This window comes from Nilaparvata lugens, chromosome 6 (genome assembly GCF_014356525.2).
Source record: "Nilaparvata lugens isolate BPH chromosome 6, ASM1435652v1, whole genome shotgun sequence".
Classification (NCBI taxonomy): Eukaryota; Metazoa; Arthropoda; class Insecta; order Hemiptera; family Delphacidae; genus Nilaparvata; species Nilaparvata lugens.
Window position 1 is genome coordinate 48,026,724 of NC_052509.1, and position 21,635 is coordinate 48,048,358.

General features: G+C 35.6%; 2 protein-coding genes across 2 annotated transcripts in view; one reads left to right on the forward strand and one right to left on the reverse strand.

The window, feature by feature from the left end:
- On the forward strand, positions 1 to 3,471 carry LOC111058125 (tubulin delta chain). The gene has a single exon (XM_022345626.2). The coding sequence runs from the start codon at positions 344 to 346 to the stop codon at positions 1,637 to 1,639; it is 1,296 nt and encodes a 431-aa protein (XP_022201318.2). The 5' UTR covers positions 1 to 343; the 3' UTR covers positions 1,640 to 3,471.
- LOC111058116 (hamartin) overlaps positions 2,429 to 21,635 on the reverse strand; it is a 35,983-nt gene continuing 16,776 nt past the window's right edge. Inside the window, exons 12-19 of the mRNA XM_022345617.2 lie at positions 20,305 to 20,445; positions 19,025 to 19,129; positions 17,518 to 17,910; positions 16,555 to 16,860; positions 9,819 to 10,056; positions 6,629 to 6,786; positions 5,269 to 5,616; positions 2,429 to 3,933 (exon numbers count right to left, since the gene is read on the reverse strand). Coding sequence (XP_022201309.2) covers positions 3,931 to 3,933; positions 5,269 to 5,616; positions 6,629 to 6,786; positions 9,819 to 10,056; positions 16,555 to 16,860; positions 17,518 to 17,910; positions 19,025 to 19,129; positions 20,305 to 20,445 — 1,692 coding nt within the window. The 3' untranslated portion in view covers positions 2,429 to 3,930. The remainder of the gene's footprint in view (positions 3,934 to 5,268; positions 5,617 to 6,628; positions 6,787 to 9,818; positions 10,057 to 16,554; positions 16,861 to 17,517; positions 17,911 to 19,024; positions 19,130 to 20,304; positions 20,446 to 21,635) is intronic.

The window sequence follows — 21,635 nt, forward strand, 5'->3', positions numbered from 1 at the left end:
CAATTCCAATGTAAATAAAAACATAACCTTTATCTAAAGTATAATTCTCACTTATGAACGTGATCAAATTTTTAATTATCATGTGATTATTTCTGTAATCTGCAACAAGTAAACAAATAATTGATTTTTCCATGTAACCGATCAAACAGTATTTTCCTCTCAATTTCATTAACTTATAAATAAGTGAGCATAAAGAAGATCATGCTAATTAAGGATAATTATGGCATTGCGGAATGCCTTAACAAATGTATCTTTTTTGTCTGAAATTATGTGTGAAAATTACGAAAAGTTAGAAAGTGATGTAACCCTTGGCTAAGGTGATGCATTTTAACCAGAACTTGAGATGTCTTACGTTTCTTTGCAATTTGGTCAGTGTGGAAACCAACTAGGTTATGAACTCTATTCAACAATAGGTGAAGATTTAGGTACTGGTTTGAATAGAAAACATACCTTGAATGATGGTTATATTGAAACCAGTCGAGACTACTGGTTTCGCGAGAGTAAAGATGGCAAGTTTACAGCTCGAGCAATCATGATTGACACTGAAAAAAAGGTAATCGATGGTATTTTGACTAATTTGAAGAGGAATTCGCAGTGGAAATACAATGATTATAATGCTGTCACCAACCGCGTATCTGGAGGCTCAGGAAATAATTGGGCATTAGGATTCTCAGTTAGGGGCAAGGAAATCAGTGAAGTTGTCATAAACTGTACTAGAAAAGAGTTGGAAGCATGCGACCGAGTGGACAGTATATTGTGTTTAAGCAGTGCTGCTGGTGGCACTGGCTCAGGTGTTGGTTGCTTCATCACCACTCAACTTGCTGATGAATTTCCTGGTACTTTCATTGTAAATACTCTTGTACTGCCGTTTGAGACTGGCGAAGTCATAACACAAAATTACAACACACTTTTAGCATTAGCAAAACTTTATGACGCCTCTCACGGTATATACCTTGTTGAGAATGATGTACTACATAGGGTTCTAACTTCAGAGTTGAAAATATCCAATACTGATTACAATGCCATGAACAAGGTTCTAGCTGAGCAATTGGGATCTATTTATCAGCCAATACAAAATGAAGTAAGTCCAACACTGCGTATTTTGGACTTATTTTCTCACTCTTCCTATAAATTAGCGTCTATCTGGTCTTCACCTCACGTGTCAACACCAATCACAGCCTTTGAACCGGTTCCAAAGTGGGACGCATTGGAAAGGAACGTCGAAAGAAATTTGAAAATTCCTTTTGACTTCAACGCGAATAATGCCAAAGAGTACATTAGTCAGTATTACAGATCTGTAGCTAATCTAATAGTCTGTAGAGGCCCGTATCATGACGATAAGATTAGAGATTCTTTTTTGAAATCTAAAGACATTTACCCAAATTGGATGGTGCCAGCACGTCAATGTCAAACAGTGAGAAATGAAAGACCGTTTTTGCAAAAGGACAAATTTATTACACTTGTTTCCAACAGTTCGCGGGTGAAATCTGTGCTTGACCGTGTATTGGATCAGTCGTGGCAGATGTTCGTTCACAAAGCATATCTACATCAGTATGCCAAGTATGGACTTGAGAATGAAGAAATGCTTCAAGCAATACTAAAATGTGAAACTATTCTTAAAGACTATAAACGTTTATGACATATCACTAAAGCTTTTAACATTCATGGGAAAACATTAAATTCATTTTTCATAATCAAATATTTAAATAATGACTATGTATTAAATCTGGTGATTTTTTTAAAGCACGTGTTATTGATTTTCCCTTGGAATGCCTACATTCATCCCACAATACTGAGTAACTACTGCAACCGTTCGAGCCACTATTGGATTTTATTGATGTATACAAATGATGGTATTGTATGTTGTGGTGCAACTGTTGTTTCCCCAGGCAATCTAAATGATCAAATAAGAATTAAATATAGTATATCTATGGAACTGACAAATCTAATAATGAGTAGTATAATAATTCGACTCATTGCTGCAATAGCACAAGATATCAATATTCCCCCGACTGCTCACAAACTAATCAAGATTACGAAACGCAGACGCGTCACTCATAACAAATTATAAACCGATATTAGTAACAAAATATACTTTTCTTTATTCTGTTATTCCAATTAATATTTTAGGTCCAATTCACACTGATGTAGCGTGACGCTAATGAGGCAGGCACGGCGGTGACGTGGTACCCACTTTTATAACTTTCATACAAACATATTATTCAATGGCAAAACGCCACTCCAGTTTGCATTGAATCAAATGTTTGAATGAGAGTGGCAAAAAGGCAGTGCCGCGCCACTTCACTACAGTGTGCATTGGGCCTAAGAGCTTTGCAAGTCCTTTTATATAATCACTCTGTTCTTGCACTCCAATCAAAAATGCAAAGAGAAAATCATGAAGATAATAAAAACTCAGAAAGTTGTATGCTCAAGTGCATATAATTTATTCTGCACGTAATCCTGTGAATGTCAAAAATTATATTTCAAAAAATCAATTTGCTTGAACCAGCTAGTGAACTTGTAAAAAGCTAACGGCTACAGTAATTTTTTTCTTTGTATCATAAAATATAAATAATGAAATAATAATTCAAGTACAAGAGTCACTATAAATAACAGGTAAAGCTACTAACTAATGTTTTGAAATGTTAATCAACGATTGCTGCAAAGAATGCAATCAATATATTGACATCACTTTCAATGGCCATTTAAAAACAACTGTTCATTGATAACAACAGACATTTCTCCACTTCACAGTCGATCGATTTGATAACATAAATAGAATTTCTCAGGTACAAAAAGTAGAAAAGATCATGAGAGATCTAGAAAAAATTAGAAGAAGCTTTTCAGATCCAGAGAGGATTTTTAAAACATTCTAACAATAGTTTAGAAAATTTTGGATACAGCACATTCCAAAGATATTAGAAATTTAACACTAAATCGATAACAGATCACAAGGTTTTTGATTTGATAGAACAAAGATTTTTTACAATATAAAATCCGCTCATTCAGTCTGGTAATGGATGTGAATTTCTAACATAATATCAAAGATAATATTGGGAATAGTATATTCAAAACAATAACGTATAACATTAAATTGTGATAATACAATTGAAATATCAGGGTATTTTCTCAAGCACAATGGTTTGATAAATTTTAACATGAATCACAACCAACTTCAAGACAATGCTCTCATACAGAAGTAATACGGATAGATTTTACTGTCGATATTTCTAGAAATTAGAGTAATAAAGCACTGAATTAAAGAAGTGTCTTTTTAAGGAACCTTTAATTACAAAACCGTTCGAGCGTTACACAATTCATCAGTCTTGAATTCTCTATCAAATCATTCAAATTCACTTCAATACAAAAATAATGCCCAAATGATTTTATCTTGGCTCTGATATTAAAACAATCACATATCGAATAATTCAAGCTTTGATACTTATTCAAAATTACATAATTTTATTGTAAGAAATAACGAAAAGCTAGTTCTAACTCAAGTTCTGGTTATGGACTTCAATGATTAAGCAGAATGAACTTTACTCATATCATAAGTATGTACTCATGACTTAAGTTCTCGAACATGGAAATCATAAGTAAAAGCTTTCAGAATTCTGAATTGTCAATTGAAAGATATTTTAATAAATCCTAGAAACATGTTATGCTCTACTCACATTTAGGCTTGCTGACAACATATTATCTCACTTAATTCCCAGCCAACCATTAAATTATTGAATTGTAATTGAGATTCTACTCATAAAAGCAATTGATATACATTGGTGAATTAAACTTATATTCTTTTTCGGGAGCATGAGTTTTATTTGTGCTTAGAAGATTAAAGCATATCCCATGCAGATTTACCAACGTCAATGTTATATTTTGGCCCAAGTCACTCACAAATCGGTAACGGTTTTTTCAGTTCAGGGTTGTTTACTGTAACAGAAAAATGACAAAGAAAATGTTTAGCATGAATTTTTTTTGTTGCATTAGAATTTCATAAATGTTTTATAATCTTTTACAGAATATTGACTAAATTCTATATTCAATACATTTTATTGAAGTTGTCATAATAAGTACTTATTTCCATTTCCAAACAAATAATAAATAAATTAGTGGTTGTGAAAATTTAAAGAAGCTCTATTCAATATAGAATTACTTTATCGCAGCATCACCTTTACTACAACACAAAATATTAACTACAGTAATACAAATCCAAATACCCCTTTGGGAGTCATTCATATGTGCAATATCTCAAATTTACGAGTATTCCAACTTTTCGTACAGAATCATAAAAAAATATTACGAAAGAAGAAATTATTATAAAATTCATAACATTAATACAGAAATGTTCTATCTAATAACTATAAATTGAGATTAATTCCCAGAGGAATGCAAAAATTTCCCTCACAAAGGCCCAGTTGCATAAGAGCCGGTTAAATTTTAATCCTGATTAACTTCACGTGAACCAAATCAGAGAAGACCATTTCAAAAATATGGATCTACTGGAATTAATCAGGATTGAAAATAACCCGGCTTTTTTGCAACCAGCACTAAGTACCTGATAAAATTATTACAAAAGTTCAACAGCTGAGTCATAATTTTGACACAGTTCCACACACATGAGCTCGCTCACTCACTTCCATCACCAACAGACGACGAAATAATTATTATCAGTTGTTTTTCCAAGGATGAATAATAATATTAAGAAATTGATGAAGTTTTGGGCAATAGCCTGTTTTTCTTTCCCAACTATTGTATTGTTTGCTCTATCCAGTAAATAAATATTGCCATTTAAAAGTCAAAACCTAACCTCCGTAGCCTTTCCTTTCACCTTTAAAACCTAATTGAGCAGGACCTTTTAGGTTATGTTCATACACTAGATAATTAGAAATCTCGCATATCTGAGACACTCCCATCCCTTTCATGAGTGGTCAGTAAACGAAAAAAGGGAACATACGAGAATAATACTAGTAAAGGCGAATTCTCACATATCAGTATGTCAGTGACTGTACAGTGAAAATATAATTCCCATGAGCTAGAATAGAATATTATTGTTCTAATGGAACTGTCCCCACTCAAGCCGGTCGAGCAAGTATGAATAGTCCCATTTGAACTTATGGGAATAATATTCTCACTTTACCGGACACGTTCACTGACACTGATATGTGGAAATTCGTCTCAAATGAATCTATAAAGTTTAGACTGTATAGATTCTATACCGTATAGACTGTAATTGAGACAGGACATTCAACTTAGTGAATGTTGTACCTTTGTACTGTCAGGTGGGTTCTGGCCGCTTTCGGGTTGCAGGTCTATGGCAGCCATTTGTTGTGCGGAGCGCATGGGCAGATTGGAGGTGGGATTGTCGAGCAGAGACGAGGCTCTGGTGAGCAGTGAGTACTGGCCGCCACTTACAGCCGCCACTAGTCGATCACTGACGCCGGCCACTCTTGCTGCTGAGGCTGTTGGCGATTTGACGACTGTGCTGCTGCTGGTTGTTGCTGCTGCTGCTGCTGTTCGATTGGTTAACTCTTCCACCTGACTGATGTAGTCGACTTCGCGTTCTTGTAGTCGCACCTGCTCACTGCTCAACTCGCTACACTGGCCCTCCAATTTCTGAAACAATTGTTTGTTTTTCAGATTGATTCCTACGGATTTTGCAAAATTCATTTTCATTTACAATGTGCAATTTCAGAGAGGCACACGTTTTAACCAAAACTGTTTCCTGTTCCAATTTATACATCATGCCAGCCCAAATGAGTCACATACATAATTTCACACATTTATAATTAAAATATTTACTAAAATTCGTTTTTAAAAGCTGGAGCTTAAGCTTAAGCTGGAGTCAGTAGCAGAGTCCGTGTCCAATTCAGTGGAAATATTGTTCCCATAACCCATCCGACCGAATTATAATCGATAGTCTCATTAGAACTTATGGGAAGAGTATTTACATTGAAGCGGACACAGCACACATTCTATTGATAAATGTGCGAATCCAGCTTACTCCTCGGTCAAATGTCTAAACAAATTTAGATCGGTTCTCTATTTCACCATATATAGTTTTCTGTGTATACTGTTAATAAGAACGAACCTTGAAAGAAGTTAATGACCAGAAAATAAGAGAAAACTCAAGTTCTAACTGTTTTATTAGATTTTTAAAGTAATTCAAGCTTCTATTCAAATTACCCTTCAAAATCCTTGTTTTGAATCCTAGTCTTCTTAAGACTATTCATGTCTTCCATGAATAAAATAATAGTATATCAGTCATTCTATAATTAGACATGCGTCTATAGTCCTGATCGATTTTGAGGCTTCAATAAGGTTTCATGTATAGAGTTGATGTAGTCGTTTGACTGCTTTGTTTGCGAACTTGAGTCGATATAGTACGAAAAAACACACACATTCCAATAGGATGACTTTGTAGAATGTAAATGCCCACTTTACTTATAATTCAAATATTATAATAACTCAATTTTTAGAGATATTTCTATCAAAATTTGGGATAGGAACAGCTTTTGGCTGATGAACTTTACTAATCATTAAATTTACTAGTCATTCAAATGATTTGTGTATGATTAAAAATACATAAATGAAAGAAATATTAGTTGAGATCAATCAACTAATTTACCTTGTATAGTTCACTGTGTTTCAGGTTTGCTTCTTTTATAGTTATTTTCTGTTTTTCTATTAATTTGTCTTTTTCAACTAACAAGCCTTCCAATTCCAACACACGTGCCGCTAATGCGTCATTCGCATATTTTTGTGCTTCAACTTGCTCTGATAAACCTGTAATAAAAAACAACAATTATTTACCAATAGAAGATGAGTTAAACCCCAGGGGCTTATATACAGTGATGAAACTAACTCTAAATTCTCCGTATCTTATGCCTTCAAACAACCTCATCACACTGAAATTCACTAAAAGTATTCAAATACCAGAATTTTCCTAAAATGCCAAGAAACCTTAATTTTCTGTTATTTCTCATGAATTATAATGTGCATCTACATCAGATGTGTTATGTTTCCACAACACATAATAGAATTCAACATGTTTTGTCTAAAATGTTATTGGAACATGCACTGGTTCATTAATTCTATAGAACAATCTGTCAATAAACAAAGTTGTTGGAGATATGTCAATAGAACAGAAACATATTGTGTTTCTATTTCATACAGAACAATTCTAGAATATCTCTTACATGGTGTTTATTAAAAACAATAAAGTGGCCGAGGATAAAGTAAAGCTAACCGCTATGGTAGCCGTCTAGAAGCGAACAGGCTCATGAAGAAGAAATGAAAAACACATTAATTGCTACCACTTTAGAAATTAGTCCAGACAATGAATACTCAAGAAACGGTATAGAAGGAAATGTTTGAAAGACAATTTTGACCCCACACTTCTGTTAATGGTAGTAAGAAGGTAAACATATCATAAGTCCCCACCCCTACCTACCGTGCTAAGGGGGTGGGGGTGGTTTAAAGGTACCAATTTTTGGTTTCTCGCATAAAACTAAAAAACGATGTACCTTAAGGATTTGATTGTCGTATAACAAATTAAAGCTTACATAATTTCCTACAATATTCATTCTACAACTGTTTTTATATCTCCTCTAGTTTTCGAGATATCCGCTCTTGAAGGTGTGACATTTTTGAAAAAAAAAACACGTTTGTCACAAATTCTTTTCTATTTTTGCTCTTATAACTTTTTTAAAATCGACTTGAAAAATTCATGCTGATTATGAGCTTATGGAGTATTAAATTCTCTACAATTTGATGTATAATTTCACACTTTCACGAATTCCCCTACTCCTTTTGCAGCAGCTTTAGTGTTTAGAGTGAAATCTCCATTTTTGCAACAATTTCCATTTTCAAGACAAACCTACGATAAGCATCAGTTTTTATTATGCATTGTTGGAGAGTTATAAGCCCTGAAAGAGCAAAACATTGGATAAAAAACTGTTATTTTAACAATTACACACCTTCAAGAGGGAAAATCTCTGGAACTGTTGAGAATATCACAAAACTTAACTAAACAAAAAGTGTAGAGAATTTATCAAACTTTATTTTTGAATAGTTAGTTATGTCGGTTGAACGCTTTGTTCTCAAGATATGAGCGTAGAAGCAAAACGCTGAAAAATGCAAATTTTAAATCACCCTCATCCCCTTAGCACATGAGTTAGAAATGGGGACTTTTAATATGTTCTCCACCCAACTAGTCTCAACAAAGCTGCAAAGTCAAAAATTTTGTTTAAAGCATTCCCTCCAAATTCCTTTGTCAATTGGTAAATTGTTGCAAAATTGGAGATTTCATACTAAACACTAAAGCTGCTGCAAAAGGAGTAGGGGAATTCGTGAAAGTGTGAACTTATACATCAAATTGAAGATAATTCAATGCTCCATAAGCTTATGATCAGCATGGATTCTTCAACTCGATTTTAAAAAGTTATAAGAGCAAAAATAGAAAAAACATTGGTGGCAAACGTGTTTTTTTTGTCACACCTTCAAGAGCGAATATCTCGAGAACTAGAGGAGATATAAAAAAGTTTTTGAATAAATATTGTAGAAAATTATGTAAGCTTCAATTCGACAGTCAAGTCATTAGGATGCATAGTTTTTTAGTTTTATGCGAGAAACCAAAAAATGGTACCTTCAAACTACCCCCCCCCTTAGCACGGTAGGTAGGGGTGGGGACTTTTGATATGTTTACCTCCTTATTACCCTTAACATAACTGCGGGGTCAAAATCGTCTTCCCAACTTTTCTCTCTATAACCCTTTCCTTGACTGGACTAAATGTTCCTCAATCTTCAGAATTTTTAAGTTCATCTTGCTAATTTTATTAGGAGATATTCATCTAGGCGTTGTTAGTTCCCTTCCAATCGCACTTTTCTTATTAGTTCTTTTTTAAATGGTATTGATAATTGCAATCCATTCAAAGCAGTAGAAGAGTGGAAATAGCATGAATTAAAATAATCAATACAAGATTATTAAGAACTAATAAGAAAAGTGGAATTGGAAGGTAACAACATCTATAGTGAAGTCCACGTTGTAATGGCGGTAATTTAATCAACATTGTTGTTGCTAACTTGTTCATCATTCGACAAAGCAGATAACGCTACCCTTTTACCTATGCAATGTTGTCAGATCGTTTTTCAACAATGTAGAAATATAATTAAAAACCAAATATTTTATATAAATTATTATGAATATTCATTATCAGATTATTCAAAAATATATTATCTTGACGAGTAAAATATATTTCATCTTTTTAACACTAATGTTAATAGTCTTAACGAAAGTTAATATTCATCAAATTTACCGGTATCAGTTATCTTCTATAATAGGCCGTGGCAAGGCAGAGAATCGGCTTCGCTGTACTCCACTGCCATTAACTTATAACGTGGACCTCACTATAGATGAATATAACCTATCCTAACCTAATAAGATCAGAATAAATATATTCTTGATTGCTAACAATGAATAAGTTCAATACACGGTATAATTTCTTTCCAATCGTACCACCAATGTCATTATCTTCTTTTCTGCATTATTAAGGTAATGTGGTAGATATCGTTTTTATTCAATATTATTGTACTTTGATTGTATGGCTCAGCTGAAGGTGTGGCTGGTGTTGTCATGAAACAACATCAACGTCTTATTATTTCAATATTATTGGGCAGAATTGATTGAGAAGCATCCGTTCAATAGGAGGTTTACCTTTGAGTTAATAGTTTAAATATAGTGGTATTGACATAAAAGTCCTATTCTTTCAATATTATTTGACAAAATTGATTGGGAAGGGAAGCATCCGGATGTGTACCTTTGATTTGATGGTTGAAAGTGTCGCTGAGCATGGTGAGCTGCGCGGCGCGGTTGGTGGATCGCGCGACATTCGCGAGCGTGTCGCGCACCTTGAGCTGCGTCTCGCCCTGCATCACCAGTTGGCGCTGCACAGCTGCCAGCTCGCTGCTCGCCTCGCGGCTCGAGTTCACCATGCTCAGTGCCAGCTGCAGCTCGTGCGCCGTGTTGTACAGTGTCGCTTTCGTTTCGTCCAAACACTGTCAACACAACCAAGCAATCAATTCATGAAATCGAACCCTGTTGCCCTATCTTTGTTTTTCACTTGAGGGGCGCTTACATTAGTCAAGATTCCTTGAATTCCAACCAACCAAGAAAAAATAAACATCAAGTCATAATCCTGTTGCCCTGTCTTTGTTTTTCACTTGAGGGACGACAAGAATCAACAAATTATATAAGATAAGATAAGATACGATAATCTTTTTATTCAACACAGTACACTTTATAATATACAGTTGAATAACGTCTGGTCTTAATAAGTAACAATAGTAAATACACAATAAAAAGCACACATGGAAGACTAGAGTAGGCCTACCTACAAACTATGCTACCTTCTATCACTAAAATCCTTCACACTGTAGTAGGCTTGTGAAACCAGGAATTTATACACTTTACTCTTAAAAATTTTTATATCAGACAAGGACTGCAGCTCGATAGGTAAGTCGTTGAACAATTTAGCTCCAATATAAGAGGGCATTTTCTCGTACAGATGCAGTCGGTGTTGTCTCAAAGACAGTTTATTCCTCCCTCTGGTGTTATAAGTGTGGATATCAGCAATTGTATTCAGATTAGATAAGTGCTTGTGAGTGAAAATTAACAGTTTGAATATATAAATTGATGGTAGCGTACACAAAAGCCTGTTTACAAGAATCATTGGACTTCAGCCCCGCCAAGTAGCGGATTGCTCTTTTTTGTAGTCTAAATATTTTTAAAAAGTGTAACTCTGCAGTGCTTCCCCACAACTCTATGCCATAAGCCACATGTGAATAGAACAGTGAAAAATATACCATTCTTGAAACTGACATTGGAACAAGTCTCACAATGTTTCTGATAACAAATAAGCCTTTACTGACCTTGTCGATAATAAAATTTACATGCTCATCCCATGCAAGTTTCGAATCAAACTTTAAACCAAGTAATTTTACATACTCTGTATTGCTAATAACATCGTCCCCTATGTACAACTGAGGTTCAAAAGCGTTATGTCTTCGGCTGAAGTCAATGAGACTACTCTTCTTTGAGTTAACTGTGAGGGAAAGTGAGTTGAAAAATTGAACGACTCTATTGCCTATCAAGTTACAATTAATCTCCATCTCATTCAAGTTTTTGTGTGAAAAAATTAAAGATGTGTCCGCATATAAGGTAAGTTTATTAAGAGGAACAAGTGAAAAGATGTCATCTATGTACAGTATAAAGAGAAGTGGTCCCAGAATAGATCCCTGTGGTACCCCTGATGATATTCTGATTAGGTTTGAAGCTGTTTGTCCGTCACTACCATGAATTGAAACATACTGATACCGATCAGAAAGGTAAGATCTTATTAAATCATGCACTTTTCCTCTTAAACCAAGCCTAGTTAATTTTTCCAAAAGCAACTGTTGATCTACACACTCGAAAGCTTTAGAGAGGTCGAGCATTACTCCAGAAGTGTAGTTGCCACCTTCGATATCTTTTATTATACCTTCAAAAACCTCGATGAGGGCTGTACTAGTTGACCTGTTCTTTACAAATCCATGCTGGTTTGGTGAAATTAGATTATGTTCAGAGAGATAAGTCACCAGTCTAGTAAGAATCACCGTTTCAAAAATCTTTGAAAAAGCTGTCAATAACGAAATAGGTCTATAATTGTTAATGTCATGTTTGCTGCCCTCTTTTGAAAAGTGGAAGTACCTTGGCAATCTTCAAAATTTTGGGAAATACCCCGCTCTCGAACATGGAGTTGATAATGCAAACAAGCGGCTGGGCAATCGCCTCACAACAGATCTTTAATACCTTCAACGGGATGTCATCATGTCCTGTGCTACTTTTTGGCTTGAAGTTATTGATTATGCGTGAGATTTCCTCTTCATTTGTAGGTGTTAGAATAAAGTGATCAGGCGGCAAAATATGGGAGCTAGGAACGCTATCAGGAGTACTAATAGATAAGTGTTGTTTTTTTCATTTTCTCATTTATTCTTAGAGCAGTAGTCGCAAAGAAGTTATTGAATTCAGCTGCAATTTCCTCTTGGTTAGTCATAAGTACGTTCTCAATATCAAGCGCTAAAGATTCAATTTTCTTTCCAGTACATTTACCTCTAAATTGATTAATTAAATTCCAACTTGTTCTAGATTTCTTTGATGAATTTTTTATCATATCTCCATAGTAACGTTTTTTAGCTTCAGTTACTAACTGATCGTAATACATTTTTATGTTTTTAATGAGGGATAAATTGAAATTGGGAATAGAATGCGCATTTCCTGTTGCAAATTTAAGCAATAGTCTAATTTGCTTAATTTCTTGTGTTATCCAGAGCACTACGCGACTTCCTAACTGAGGATAGAGCTTTGGTCATGACAGGGCAATGAATATTGTAGTAGTGGAGGAAGGTGCAATGGAATAACCAGTATTTTCTGTTTGTGTCCTTTTCCTCGGTAATGAGATTCCAATTTATTCCAGACAAAACCGCTCTCAAATTGGCCAGATTATGAACACTACAATTACGGAAGGTGGTGCGTGTAACATTCTTTGGTTGGCCCATACGAATACCTTTTGTTAGATGCAATTCAATGGACTGGGCTGTATGATCAGAAAGCCAAGAATCTATGACGTTAATATTCTTATGCATTAATGTAGAGCTGGTGATTATATTATCTATAGCCGTTTTACTGGTTACTGTTATCCTAGTGGGAACTCTGACGTTATATTCCAAATTGAATTGATCCAAAATATTCAAAAAAGTTCTACGTTGTAAAGAGTCAACCAAAAAATCAACATTAAAATCTCCTGAACATATTAATTTAGTTCCAATATTGATCGACAGATATTCTAAAACATTTATAAAATTGTTAAAAAACAGATTTATGTTACCATTAGGAGGCCGGTAAACACATAGGAGCACGTATGGTTCCTTATTTATATTGAATTTACAACATGCTAGTTCGATGCAACCCTCCTCACAGAGATCACTCACATTTAGTTGAGCAATATTTCGGAGCTGTTTATTGCAGATTATTTTGTGAAAAATTGCAACACCACCCATGCTCTTATTAACTCTACAATAATAATCAATGAGATGCATATTCTCTATATTGATACAACCCAGTTCATTATTTTTTAGGCCATGCTCAGTCAGTATGAGAAAGTCTGGTTTTTCCAAGTCAATGAATATTTCCAATCTATTTTATTGCTCAACGAACGTATGTTTTGGTGGACAACCTTGACCATCAGAGAAGCTGACTTTGATTTAGACCGAAATTGATTGTTGCAAGTACTACCAATTGGAAAATCAGAGAGGTCATACGTAGGCCTATTAGTAATTGTCAAGCTGACCGAATTATTATATTTTTCAGTCTGACAAGATATGGCATAATCATCCCTATAATTCATGTTAACTGTTTTATTTATATTATTCTCTATTAATTGAGCTCTTTGGTCCTGCCTAACTAATCGTTTAATTTCTTGCTTTCCACAAGCAGGACCGTAATCTAGTTTCCCATAAAGCTATGAAATCCTAAACTTATGGCTGCATCATTATCATGTGTTCCGTTAATAACATTTTTTATTTTTTCTGCGACTGCAATCTTCCCTTTTCTATTTAAATGCAGCCCATGCCTTGTGAACCTGTCTCTCTCAAGGTCAGTGATATCAATAATTCGTACATGATTAATTTTGTCACAAAATCTTTTTATTTTACCATTGATTTTTCGTATCTCGCGGTTCACACAGGACCAGTGAGGAAGATCATATCGGATTGGTATGGTGGTAACAAGGACATTTGTGAAATTCATCACAAGAAGAAGAGGCAGTAAACCTTTTAGAAAGACTGAAGACTGATTGCAATATACATCATTGGCCCCTCCCATAATAATTACATGATCGCTTTTGGAGAGATCCTTACTATCACTCATGATGTTAGTTGCAATCGAATTTAATTTCGCCCCTGGTTTAACTAATCCACTGACTGAATGCTTGAAATCAGATTCAAAGCAATTAACAATGTCACGGCCATGGCTACTCCCAAAAATTTTCACTACTCCCTTGGTACGTTTTCTCCTATCCGCCCTCAGATTCCTCTGATCAATTTCATAATTATTTGCGTGATTTGAGGTAATCTCAGAAGTGGAACAATTAGCCACATCAATCGTCGATCTGTGTGATGATATATGCGACTTAACGTAAGTATCTGACTTGGGTTTTAGAAACTTACATACGTTACTAAGCAATCTCCATCTATACCCAAAAGCATCAAAATGAGAATTTCCCAATAGGCTCTCCTTAAAACATTTTGTCCTATTTATTCTACGAAATTTAAATACCTCTTCTATGAAATACAAAGCGAATATCCCACAGTCAAAATTGTTAGTTTGTTGAATACAGGGCAGTTTAATCAGTTCATTAGTATTGAATATAGAGCTCACTTTTCCAATCAATGCTGTGGAAAACCTATCATTATAACTACCCATTGAGTCTAGACTATAAAAACGTTTTTGGGCATTGTCATACAGTAATATGCTCCAATGTGAGCCTGACCATCCGTTATTAGATCCTGCTTGAAGACTATCATTTACGATAAAAACAATAACATTATTCTGCTCAACTATTCTATTCAGAAACGATAAATCCGCTCCTTCATCGTTAATAATCATTGTTGTAACTGCCGGTAAGACTATGTAATTGCCTGGGAAAGATTCAGTAAGGTAATTACAAAAACAATCTATATCAGCATCAGCAAGGAGCTCTGATATGAGAAAGGCGCTCAATCGGTCGATGAGGGCGCTGCCATGCGACGTTGGAGAAACATTTTCCTCGTTCTTCTGCACTTGCGACTCGGACGATGACATTTCCATGAGACGGATGTCCAGCTCCATTGAACGATTTATAGCAGCGCTCCACTGCTCCTCAAGTACTTCCATCCGCGCTCTCAATCGCTCGTTCTCCCGTTCAAGATCTGCCTGCTTGGAATGATCGTGTGTGTCTGGTGCTGAAGTCAGTAACACATTATCTTCGTTGTCCTCCACCGAGTCATGCGAGTGCGACCCCGAAACATCCCGCACAATAGACAAATCGTTGTTTGTTATGAGTGAGACAGAACACCCTTTTGCTAAACATCACCCTTACTAGTTGATGGTGCCTTTCTGAACTTGAATCCCTTATACAGAATCGCTGGGTTGCCCTTGGATGTTTTACATGATTTTATTTCTGAGTTCATATGATTTATTAATCGTTCATTATCCATATGTCTATAAATCTGTATTTGAAAGTTTGCAGTCTATAGTTACGAAATGGGTGGAATCAACAAGTGTCAATAACACAGCTGACACTCGAACGACAGATAACAAAAACAGGAGCTTAGATTATAGGATTCCGTAAACGCTTCAGCTTACTATATACAGTGTACCGTTCCCATAACTATCATTGATAAGCTCTTATCCTTTATCGCCGTTGTGAAAAATGTTCGTAGCAATCCAAACCGTTACACAGTCAGTCAATGAATCGATAACAAAACTGTACTTATCACAATACACAGGTGGGACCAAAAAGGCGCCAACTTTTTCCCGGCAGCAATAAGTCACTCAAGAAACCCAACCTAACCTCACCATCGTAACAAACTTTTCACACTACAAAGAGATAAGATGAAAAGTATTTGTAATTATTTTGCATCTACAACACAACACAACTTGTAGTTTCACTCATAGCAAAAACACCATCTAATTTAACTTTAAACTATTTGAAATTGAAAATTAACTCAGAGCCGACGTTAACCACAGTTTCACCTAGCACATCAGGCGTGCCAACCCCCCTATGATATCAGATATTAGTAATAACGGGATGAATTGAATCACAGCTTCAAATCTACTATAGAAGGCAGCGGAAAAAGAAAATTGCAAGTATGCCATCCTATCATTTCCACTGACTGTATTACAAATCTTAATATTCGCTATAAGCATGTAGGTGGAGGGGATGCAATATAATAATCTGATATGAGATCAAATTTATATCAACAGTCAAATGGATTAAATAATTTCAATTTAATGTTATAAGGGTGTGTATTAAAATGTCATTCAATTTTTTTCTACTAAAGTTGATTATACTGGACAAAAAAATATCCACAATAAATTCATACTCAATTATAAATAGGCTATACATCACTCCTATAATTCACGTGTTAAATTGTGGCCTAATTGACGAATAAAATTCATATGATTATCCGAAAGATGCTCATGAGTAGATGTTCATAGCCAATAAGCTTATACTATAGTCAACCGCAAGAAAATAGTCCGATGAAAATTGGAACGGCTGAGTACCTCCTCAACCCCCCCCCCCCAACACCCATATATATTGCCAATTCGTCAGATGTAACTTATTAAAAAATTGTTGATTCTTATAATCAGGACAAAGTTGATCAATTCTTATTTGACAATGTTGCATTCATCGGTTACAATTTTTTATCGGACAATTTTCGTGTGGTTGACTATAATATTGGGACGATGGGACTGACCTTGGTAACAGAGACAGTCTTCTCCCTCTCGTGGCTGAGCTGCTGGTGCAGCTGGTGCGTGGCGCTGGTGAGCTGTTGGTGCGCGCGGTGTGCACGCGTGGCCTGGTCACGCCAGTAGGCCTCCTGGTCGCGCAGTGTTGCTAGATTGGTGGCCGCCTCGCGCTGGTAGCGCTGCAGTTCGGCTGCCACCCGATCGGTGTCCGACTGCAGCAGCGCCACCTGCTCCTTCAGCGCCACGTTGTGCTCCTCTATGGAGCGGTTCACGCGCGACGCGCCCAGCAGGCGCCGGTTGCGCTCTGCGTGCACCTAACAACATACCATTACATCTCAGTATGGCATTCTACCCTTCAAATTTAGGAACATGGGAACCAGAGAATTCATAAATCTACATACGTGGTTATGCTTAAATCCTTTTTATGATGTTGACATTTTTTTCAGCAGCCTGAATCCAGCATGAACCTGCAATACTCCAAAACCGTTGAAACCATACAGGCATTGAAACTTATTTACTTAATTATTCACTAACTTATTGATTTGGACACTATTATGTGTGTATGTAGGTGTTCTAATCTTTTGACTTGCGCTCAAAGTTGAAAAAAGTACATTCGTCGGGATCAAACCCAAATTTCATTCAGTTTGAACGCTCAAAAGAAAGTACAAAAACGTCAAACAAATTATATGAATCTTATTGGCAATTTCTTCCTCTTTCCAAACACATTCTTAGAATTAGATTTAGACTGATGATTATCTAGTTATTTACGTCTGTCAAAGATGTCGAAAAATCTATCTATATATCGAAAACTACGGTCGATAAAAAAAAATTTACTTGGACATTTTTTGATGCAAATATCATGTAAAATTAATGCTCTTCGACTATTACACCTTTTGTGCGACAGCCTGTATATTGAAAAAGTATTTATTTATATAATAATATATGAAAAACAAATTAATGAATGAGTATACCTCACGGCGATGCCGCTCGAACTGGAGTTGCAAGTTGATGAGCCCGACATGGTCCTGCCAGCGACGTCGCTCGGCGTCTGCACTCAACTGCTTCTCCTCGTGCAACCGGCTAGCGGCCACAATCGACGCCTCCACCGCCTTCTGCGGCGAGAAGAGTGCGGCCGACACCTGTGACGCATGCGTGCAGCACTCGTGGTGCACGGTGGGTGGCAGGGCGCTCGCAAACAGGTGCTCGTAGGGCAGGGGCAGCGGTGTGGGGGCGGGGGAGCAGGCGTCCGTCTGCACGCATGCACTCGCCGTTGTCCTGTCCCCCCCGTCTGCACCGCTGCTCCTCCTCCTCGCCTCTCCCGCGTGACCGTTTACCACGGCCACCGCCGCCTCGTCACCGGTCGCCTGACGTCACCAAAACATACATTAATTGTAATCAATAATAATAATTTACTAGCTGGCCCGGCGAATTTCGTACCGCCAAATAGTTAATGCATCTCATGACAAACTTTAGCTGGTTGCACACCTTAGGAGGCGCGATGCGGCATTTTGCAACCAGGTGCTTCTTGCTTATATTGGTTTGAATGGAATAACTCACACACACTGAATCGGACATAGCGTGGGAACGTTGTGATAAGGATATCTCCATAAGATCAACACTTTGTATCATCAAGCCGCGCCTCCTCAGGTGTGCTTAGTCTTAGCTTAATCTGATGCACTATATTTTTATGAAAATTATCCAACAATCAGTATTTTATATCTCAATATGGACTTCCTATGTGCTTAGTTAATTGTATAGCAGTTTGTATTTTTAGATATAGTTGAATGCAGAATGCTGGGAAATTAAATGGCATATATCTCCTTGCTGCTGATTTTCCCGTGCATATTCTAAATTTACAGCATTTTGAGTTATACGACCCATGTTTGGACGTCGTTCGCACCGCGGCATTATTATTAGAATTGAAATTTTGTGAATCAGTTGAAAGAAAAAAAAATAGAAAAACAGATCTACCGACGGCTGTTGGATGACGCAATGATTATAAAAGCTGATTTTTATTTATGTGTGTGGCCAGCTCACAAATATTCTTCCATAAGGATTACACGTAAACTTTGAAGGACCGTAGGAAAGAGTCCTGAAGTCTGATCATAAATTTGATAGGCCATAAACCTGCTCCTGAACATAACAAATACAACTAAACAAAAATTATTAAATTCGGTGCACACATAAAAAAGTTATTGAATGTCAAAATTTGTAGCTCGATTTTTATTTATATAGATTATTTATTTTGGTTAAAATGATACAAACAATACAGACAACTTGTGCAAGTACAATAAACAATGGAATAGTAGTTATACAATACATGATAGTGATGAATGCTTAACCCAACTAAGATTGGGTTCTATTTACTTAGTGTTGAATGATGTAAACTTAGTGTTGATTATGTAAAATTATTGACCTGACTTTTCGTATACCTGGAGTCCTTAGGACGTAATTTTGAAAAAGAAAGTTTTATTGTACCTTGACTTTGTCACCGCTTCCTCCTTGGCCTGCCTTCTGGCCACCGTCTCGCGTCCACAGAGACCCCCCACTGGGCCCATCTCCGCCAGCCAACACACTCTCCACCTTTCACAAAACACCCTTATTAAGTGATTTGCTCATACAGTGTGAATAGAAATTGCATTATAAAACAAAAAAAGTCAACCCCCTTAATAGGGTTGTGTGGCAGAGAGGACCTGATAGACTTATAAGGAGGTTCACTTTCCAATGTCAGTTGATTTGATAAAAAAGAGTACTTGTCACGTTTCCTTTCTGTTCTCTAGTTCTCTCGCACAGCCATCTATAGTAAACAACATAGCCATCTTCAATGGATGGCTGTGATCTCAGTCTTCCCGAGTATGTTTGATCTAATATTAATTGGTGATACTTGTAAATAATGATTGATTCTTTATTAAATATTCAACCAAAATTGGGAAGAAGGAACGTTTTGGACTTTGTGTCTGTGTTTCTACAACATTGGTGTAAAGTAATAATTTCGAGAACAGAAATAACTATTTCATGATTGAATTATAGACTTTCATTACTGACATTCAATATTCTGATAATAATTAATTAATTATTTTTGTATATTGTCTTAATATGCGTGAAATCTTGGCGCAAGTTTTCAAAACATCCATACAACAACGCAAAACCTCAAATGAAAATCAATTATTTACAACAATTTATAGTAAAATAATCTCTACAGATCTAAAATCTGAAAATACTTTTAGAAAACATGTTTTACTAAATTAAAATCGTTCACACTAAAGACTAAAACCAAGATTTAATATGGCGGTTGACCTGTTAAAGACTGCTTGTTTACATATTTGTACAGTCACTGCTGAAGTCAACAAAATAAAAAATTCCAGGCAAAATGAATTGCTGGAGTCGGAGAAGGATGATATAGTTATCAAAGCTGCCTAATGACAACCAGCGATCGAAAAAATTAGATCGAAACATTAGATGCTGGCATTATCTGATATAATTGTTTATAATATACAGTACATTAGTCTTAGCTTATACTAAATTCTAGAAGTAGAAGTTCATACTCAATTTGTATTCTTCATTATAAAGTTATTCTTACAATAATTATAGCCTTGCAACACGTAGAACAATCTGCGACCTGCGATCAGAATTCATAAGGAATCTATAAATTAATATTCAAGATAAATTGATACCTAAGACCGCTCTGAACGCAGATCACAGATGCTTTCTGTGTAGCCACGGCCTGAAAGTAATGAATGAATGAATCAATTGTCTACCTCTTTGTCCATCTGTGCATCGTGCTGACTGCTGGTGCTGCTACTGGGCCATGGCCAGCTGACTGGGTTGATCAGCCGCAATGGACTCGATGGCTGCACTGGCTTCGGCACAGGACTTCCCTTCTCTCTCGACTCGTTCAACTGCAATACAAACAATCACATATATCCACTCTATGTACAAAACAATATAATTATACTAGCTTACACAATTCAATTGGATACGATTCATTATTATACCCACAATATTATTTTATTTATACAATCACAAATCATATGGAAAAGACTTGGAGAGAGCAACAGGCTTAGCCCTAACTGTAGGGCTAAGTGATGTTATTACATCAACAATCAACATTACCCAACATTGCACTATTACCCAAGCATTACAATACAATATTAAACCTGTTGATTAATGAAAACTCTAGAAATTAAACTAAAAATATTCATTGAATTTTACAAAATATGAACTGAAGGATTATTGATAGATAAGATGGAATAAAATTGAATTACGATAATATAACACTGCACTGTGACTACATAAATCACCTGAATTTGAACAGTTGACCGTTATTCATGCCATGACGAAAAAATATTCTTCCCATTAACATACTACAGCATAGCCACCTCTAATACAAGGCTATGACTATGGCTATGACTACAGACTAAGCAATGGTGTAAGAGCCACATGGAAAATCTTGATAAAAATTTATTAAAATTTGGGAGAATAACATTTGTTGGTTGAGTCAGTTGCTCTCCCACTATAATTAAATTATATAATAAATGTTATTAGTGTTTGTTTAGTAATGGAATGTAAATGAGCTATTTGTGCTACTAGGGTCTAAAGTTACACTTTACTCAATCTTATAATGAACTTTTAATGGTGATTCTATCCATGTAATTTTTTATTGGAGTTGGGAATTGAGAAATTTCTCGACAATATTGACTATATTTATATTTTAGATATTTCAGTTATTTATTTATATTTTTAGATGGGTCTATTATTCATAATTTTTGTAAGTACCTATTTTTATTTTTGCAAATGAATAATATCACAAATGACAATGTTGATTCAACTCTTACTCGAGCATAATCGAGAAAAATGTTCTAACCTGAAAATTTTCTACCTGAACTTGACCATGAATAATTTAAGACTAAATTATAATCATTATGAATTATGATTATTATAAGACTAATGAATTATTAGATACTTCTATGAAGAAAAACTACTATTATTTTTTCATAAAACCACAAAAATAAACACATTAATAAACCACATAATATTGATCATACCAATATTGATTGTAAGTTGTATTGCTTGCGATGGCTTGCTGGCT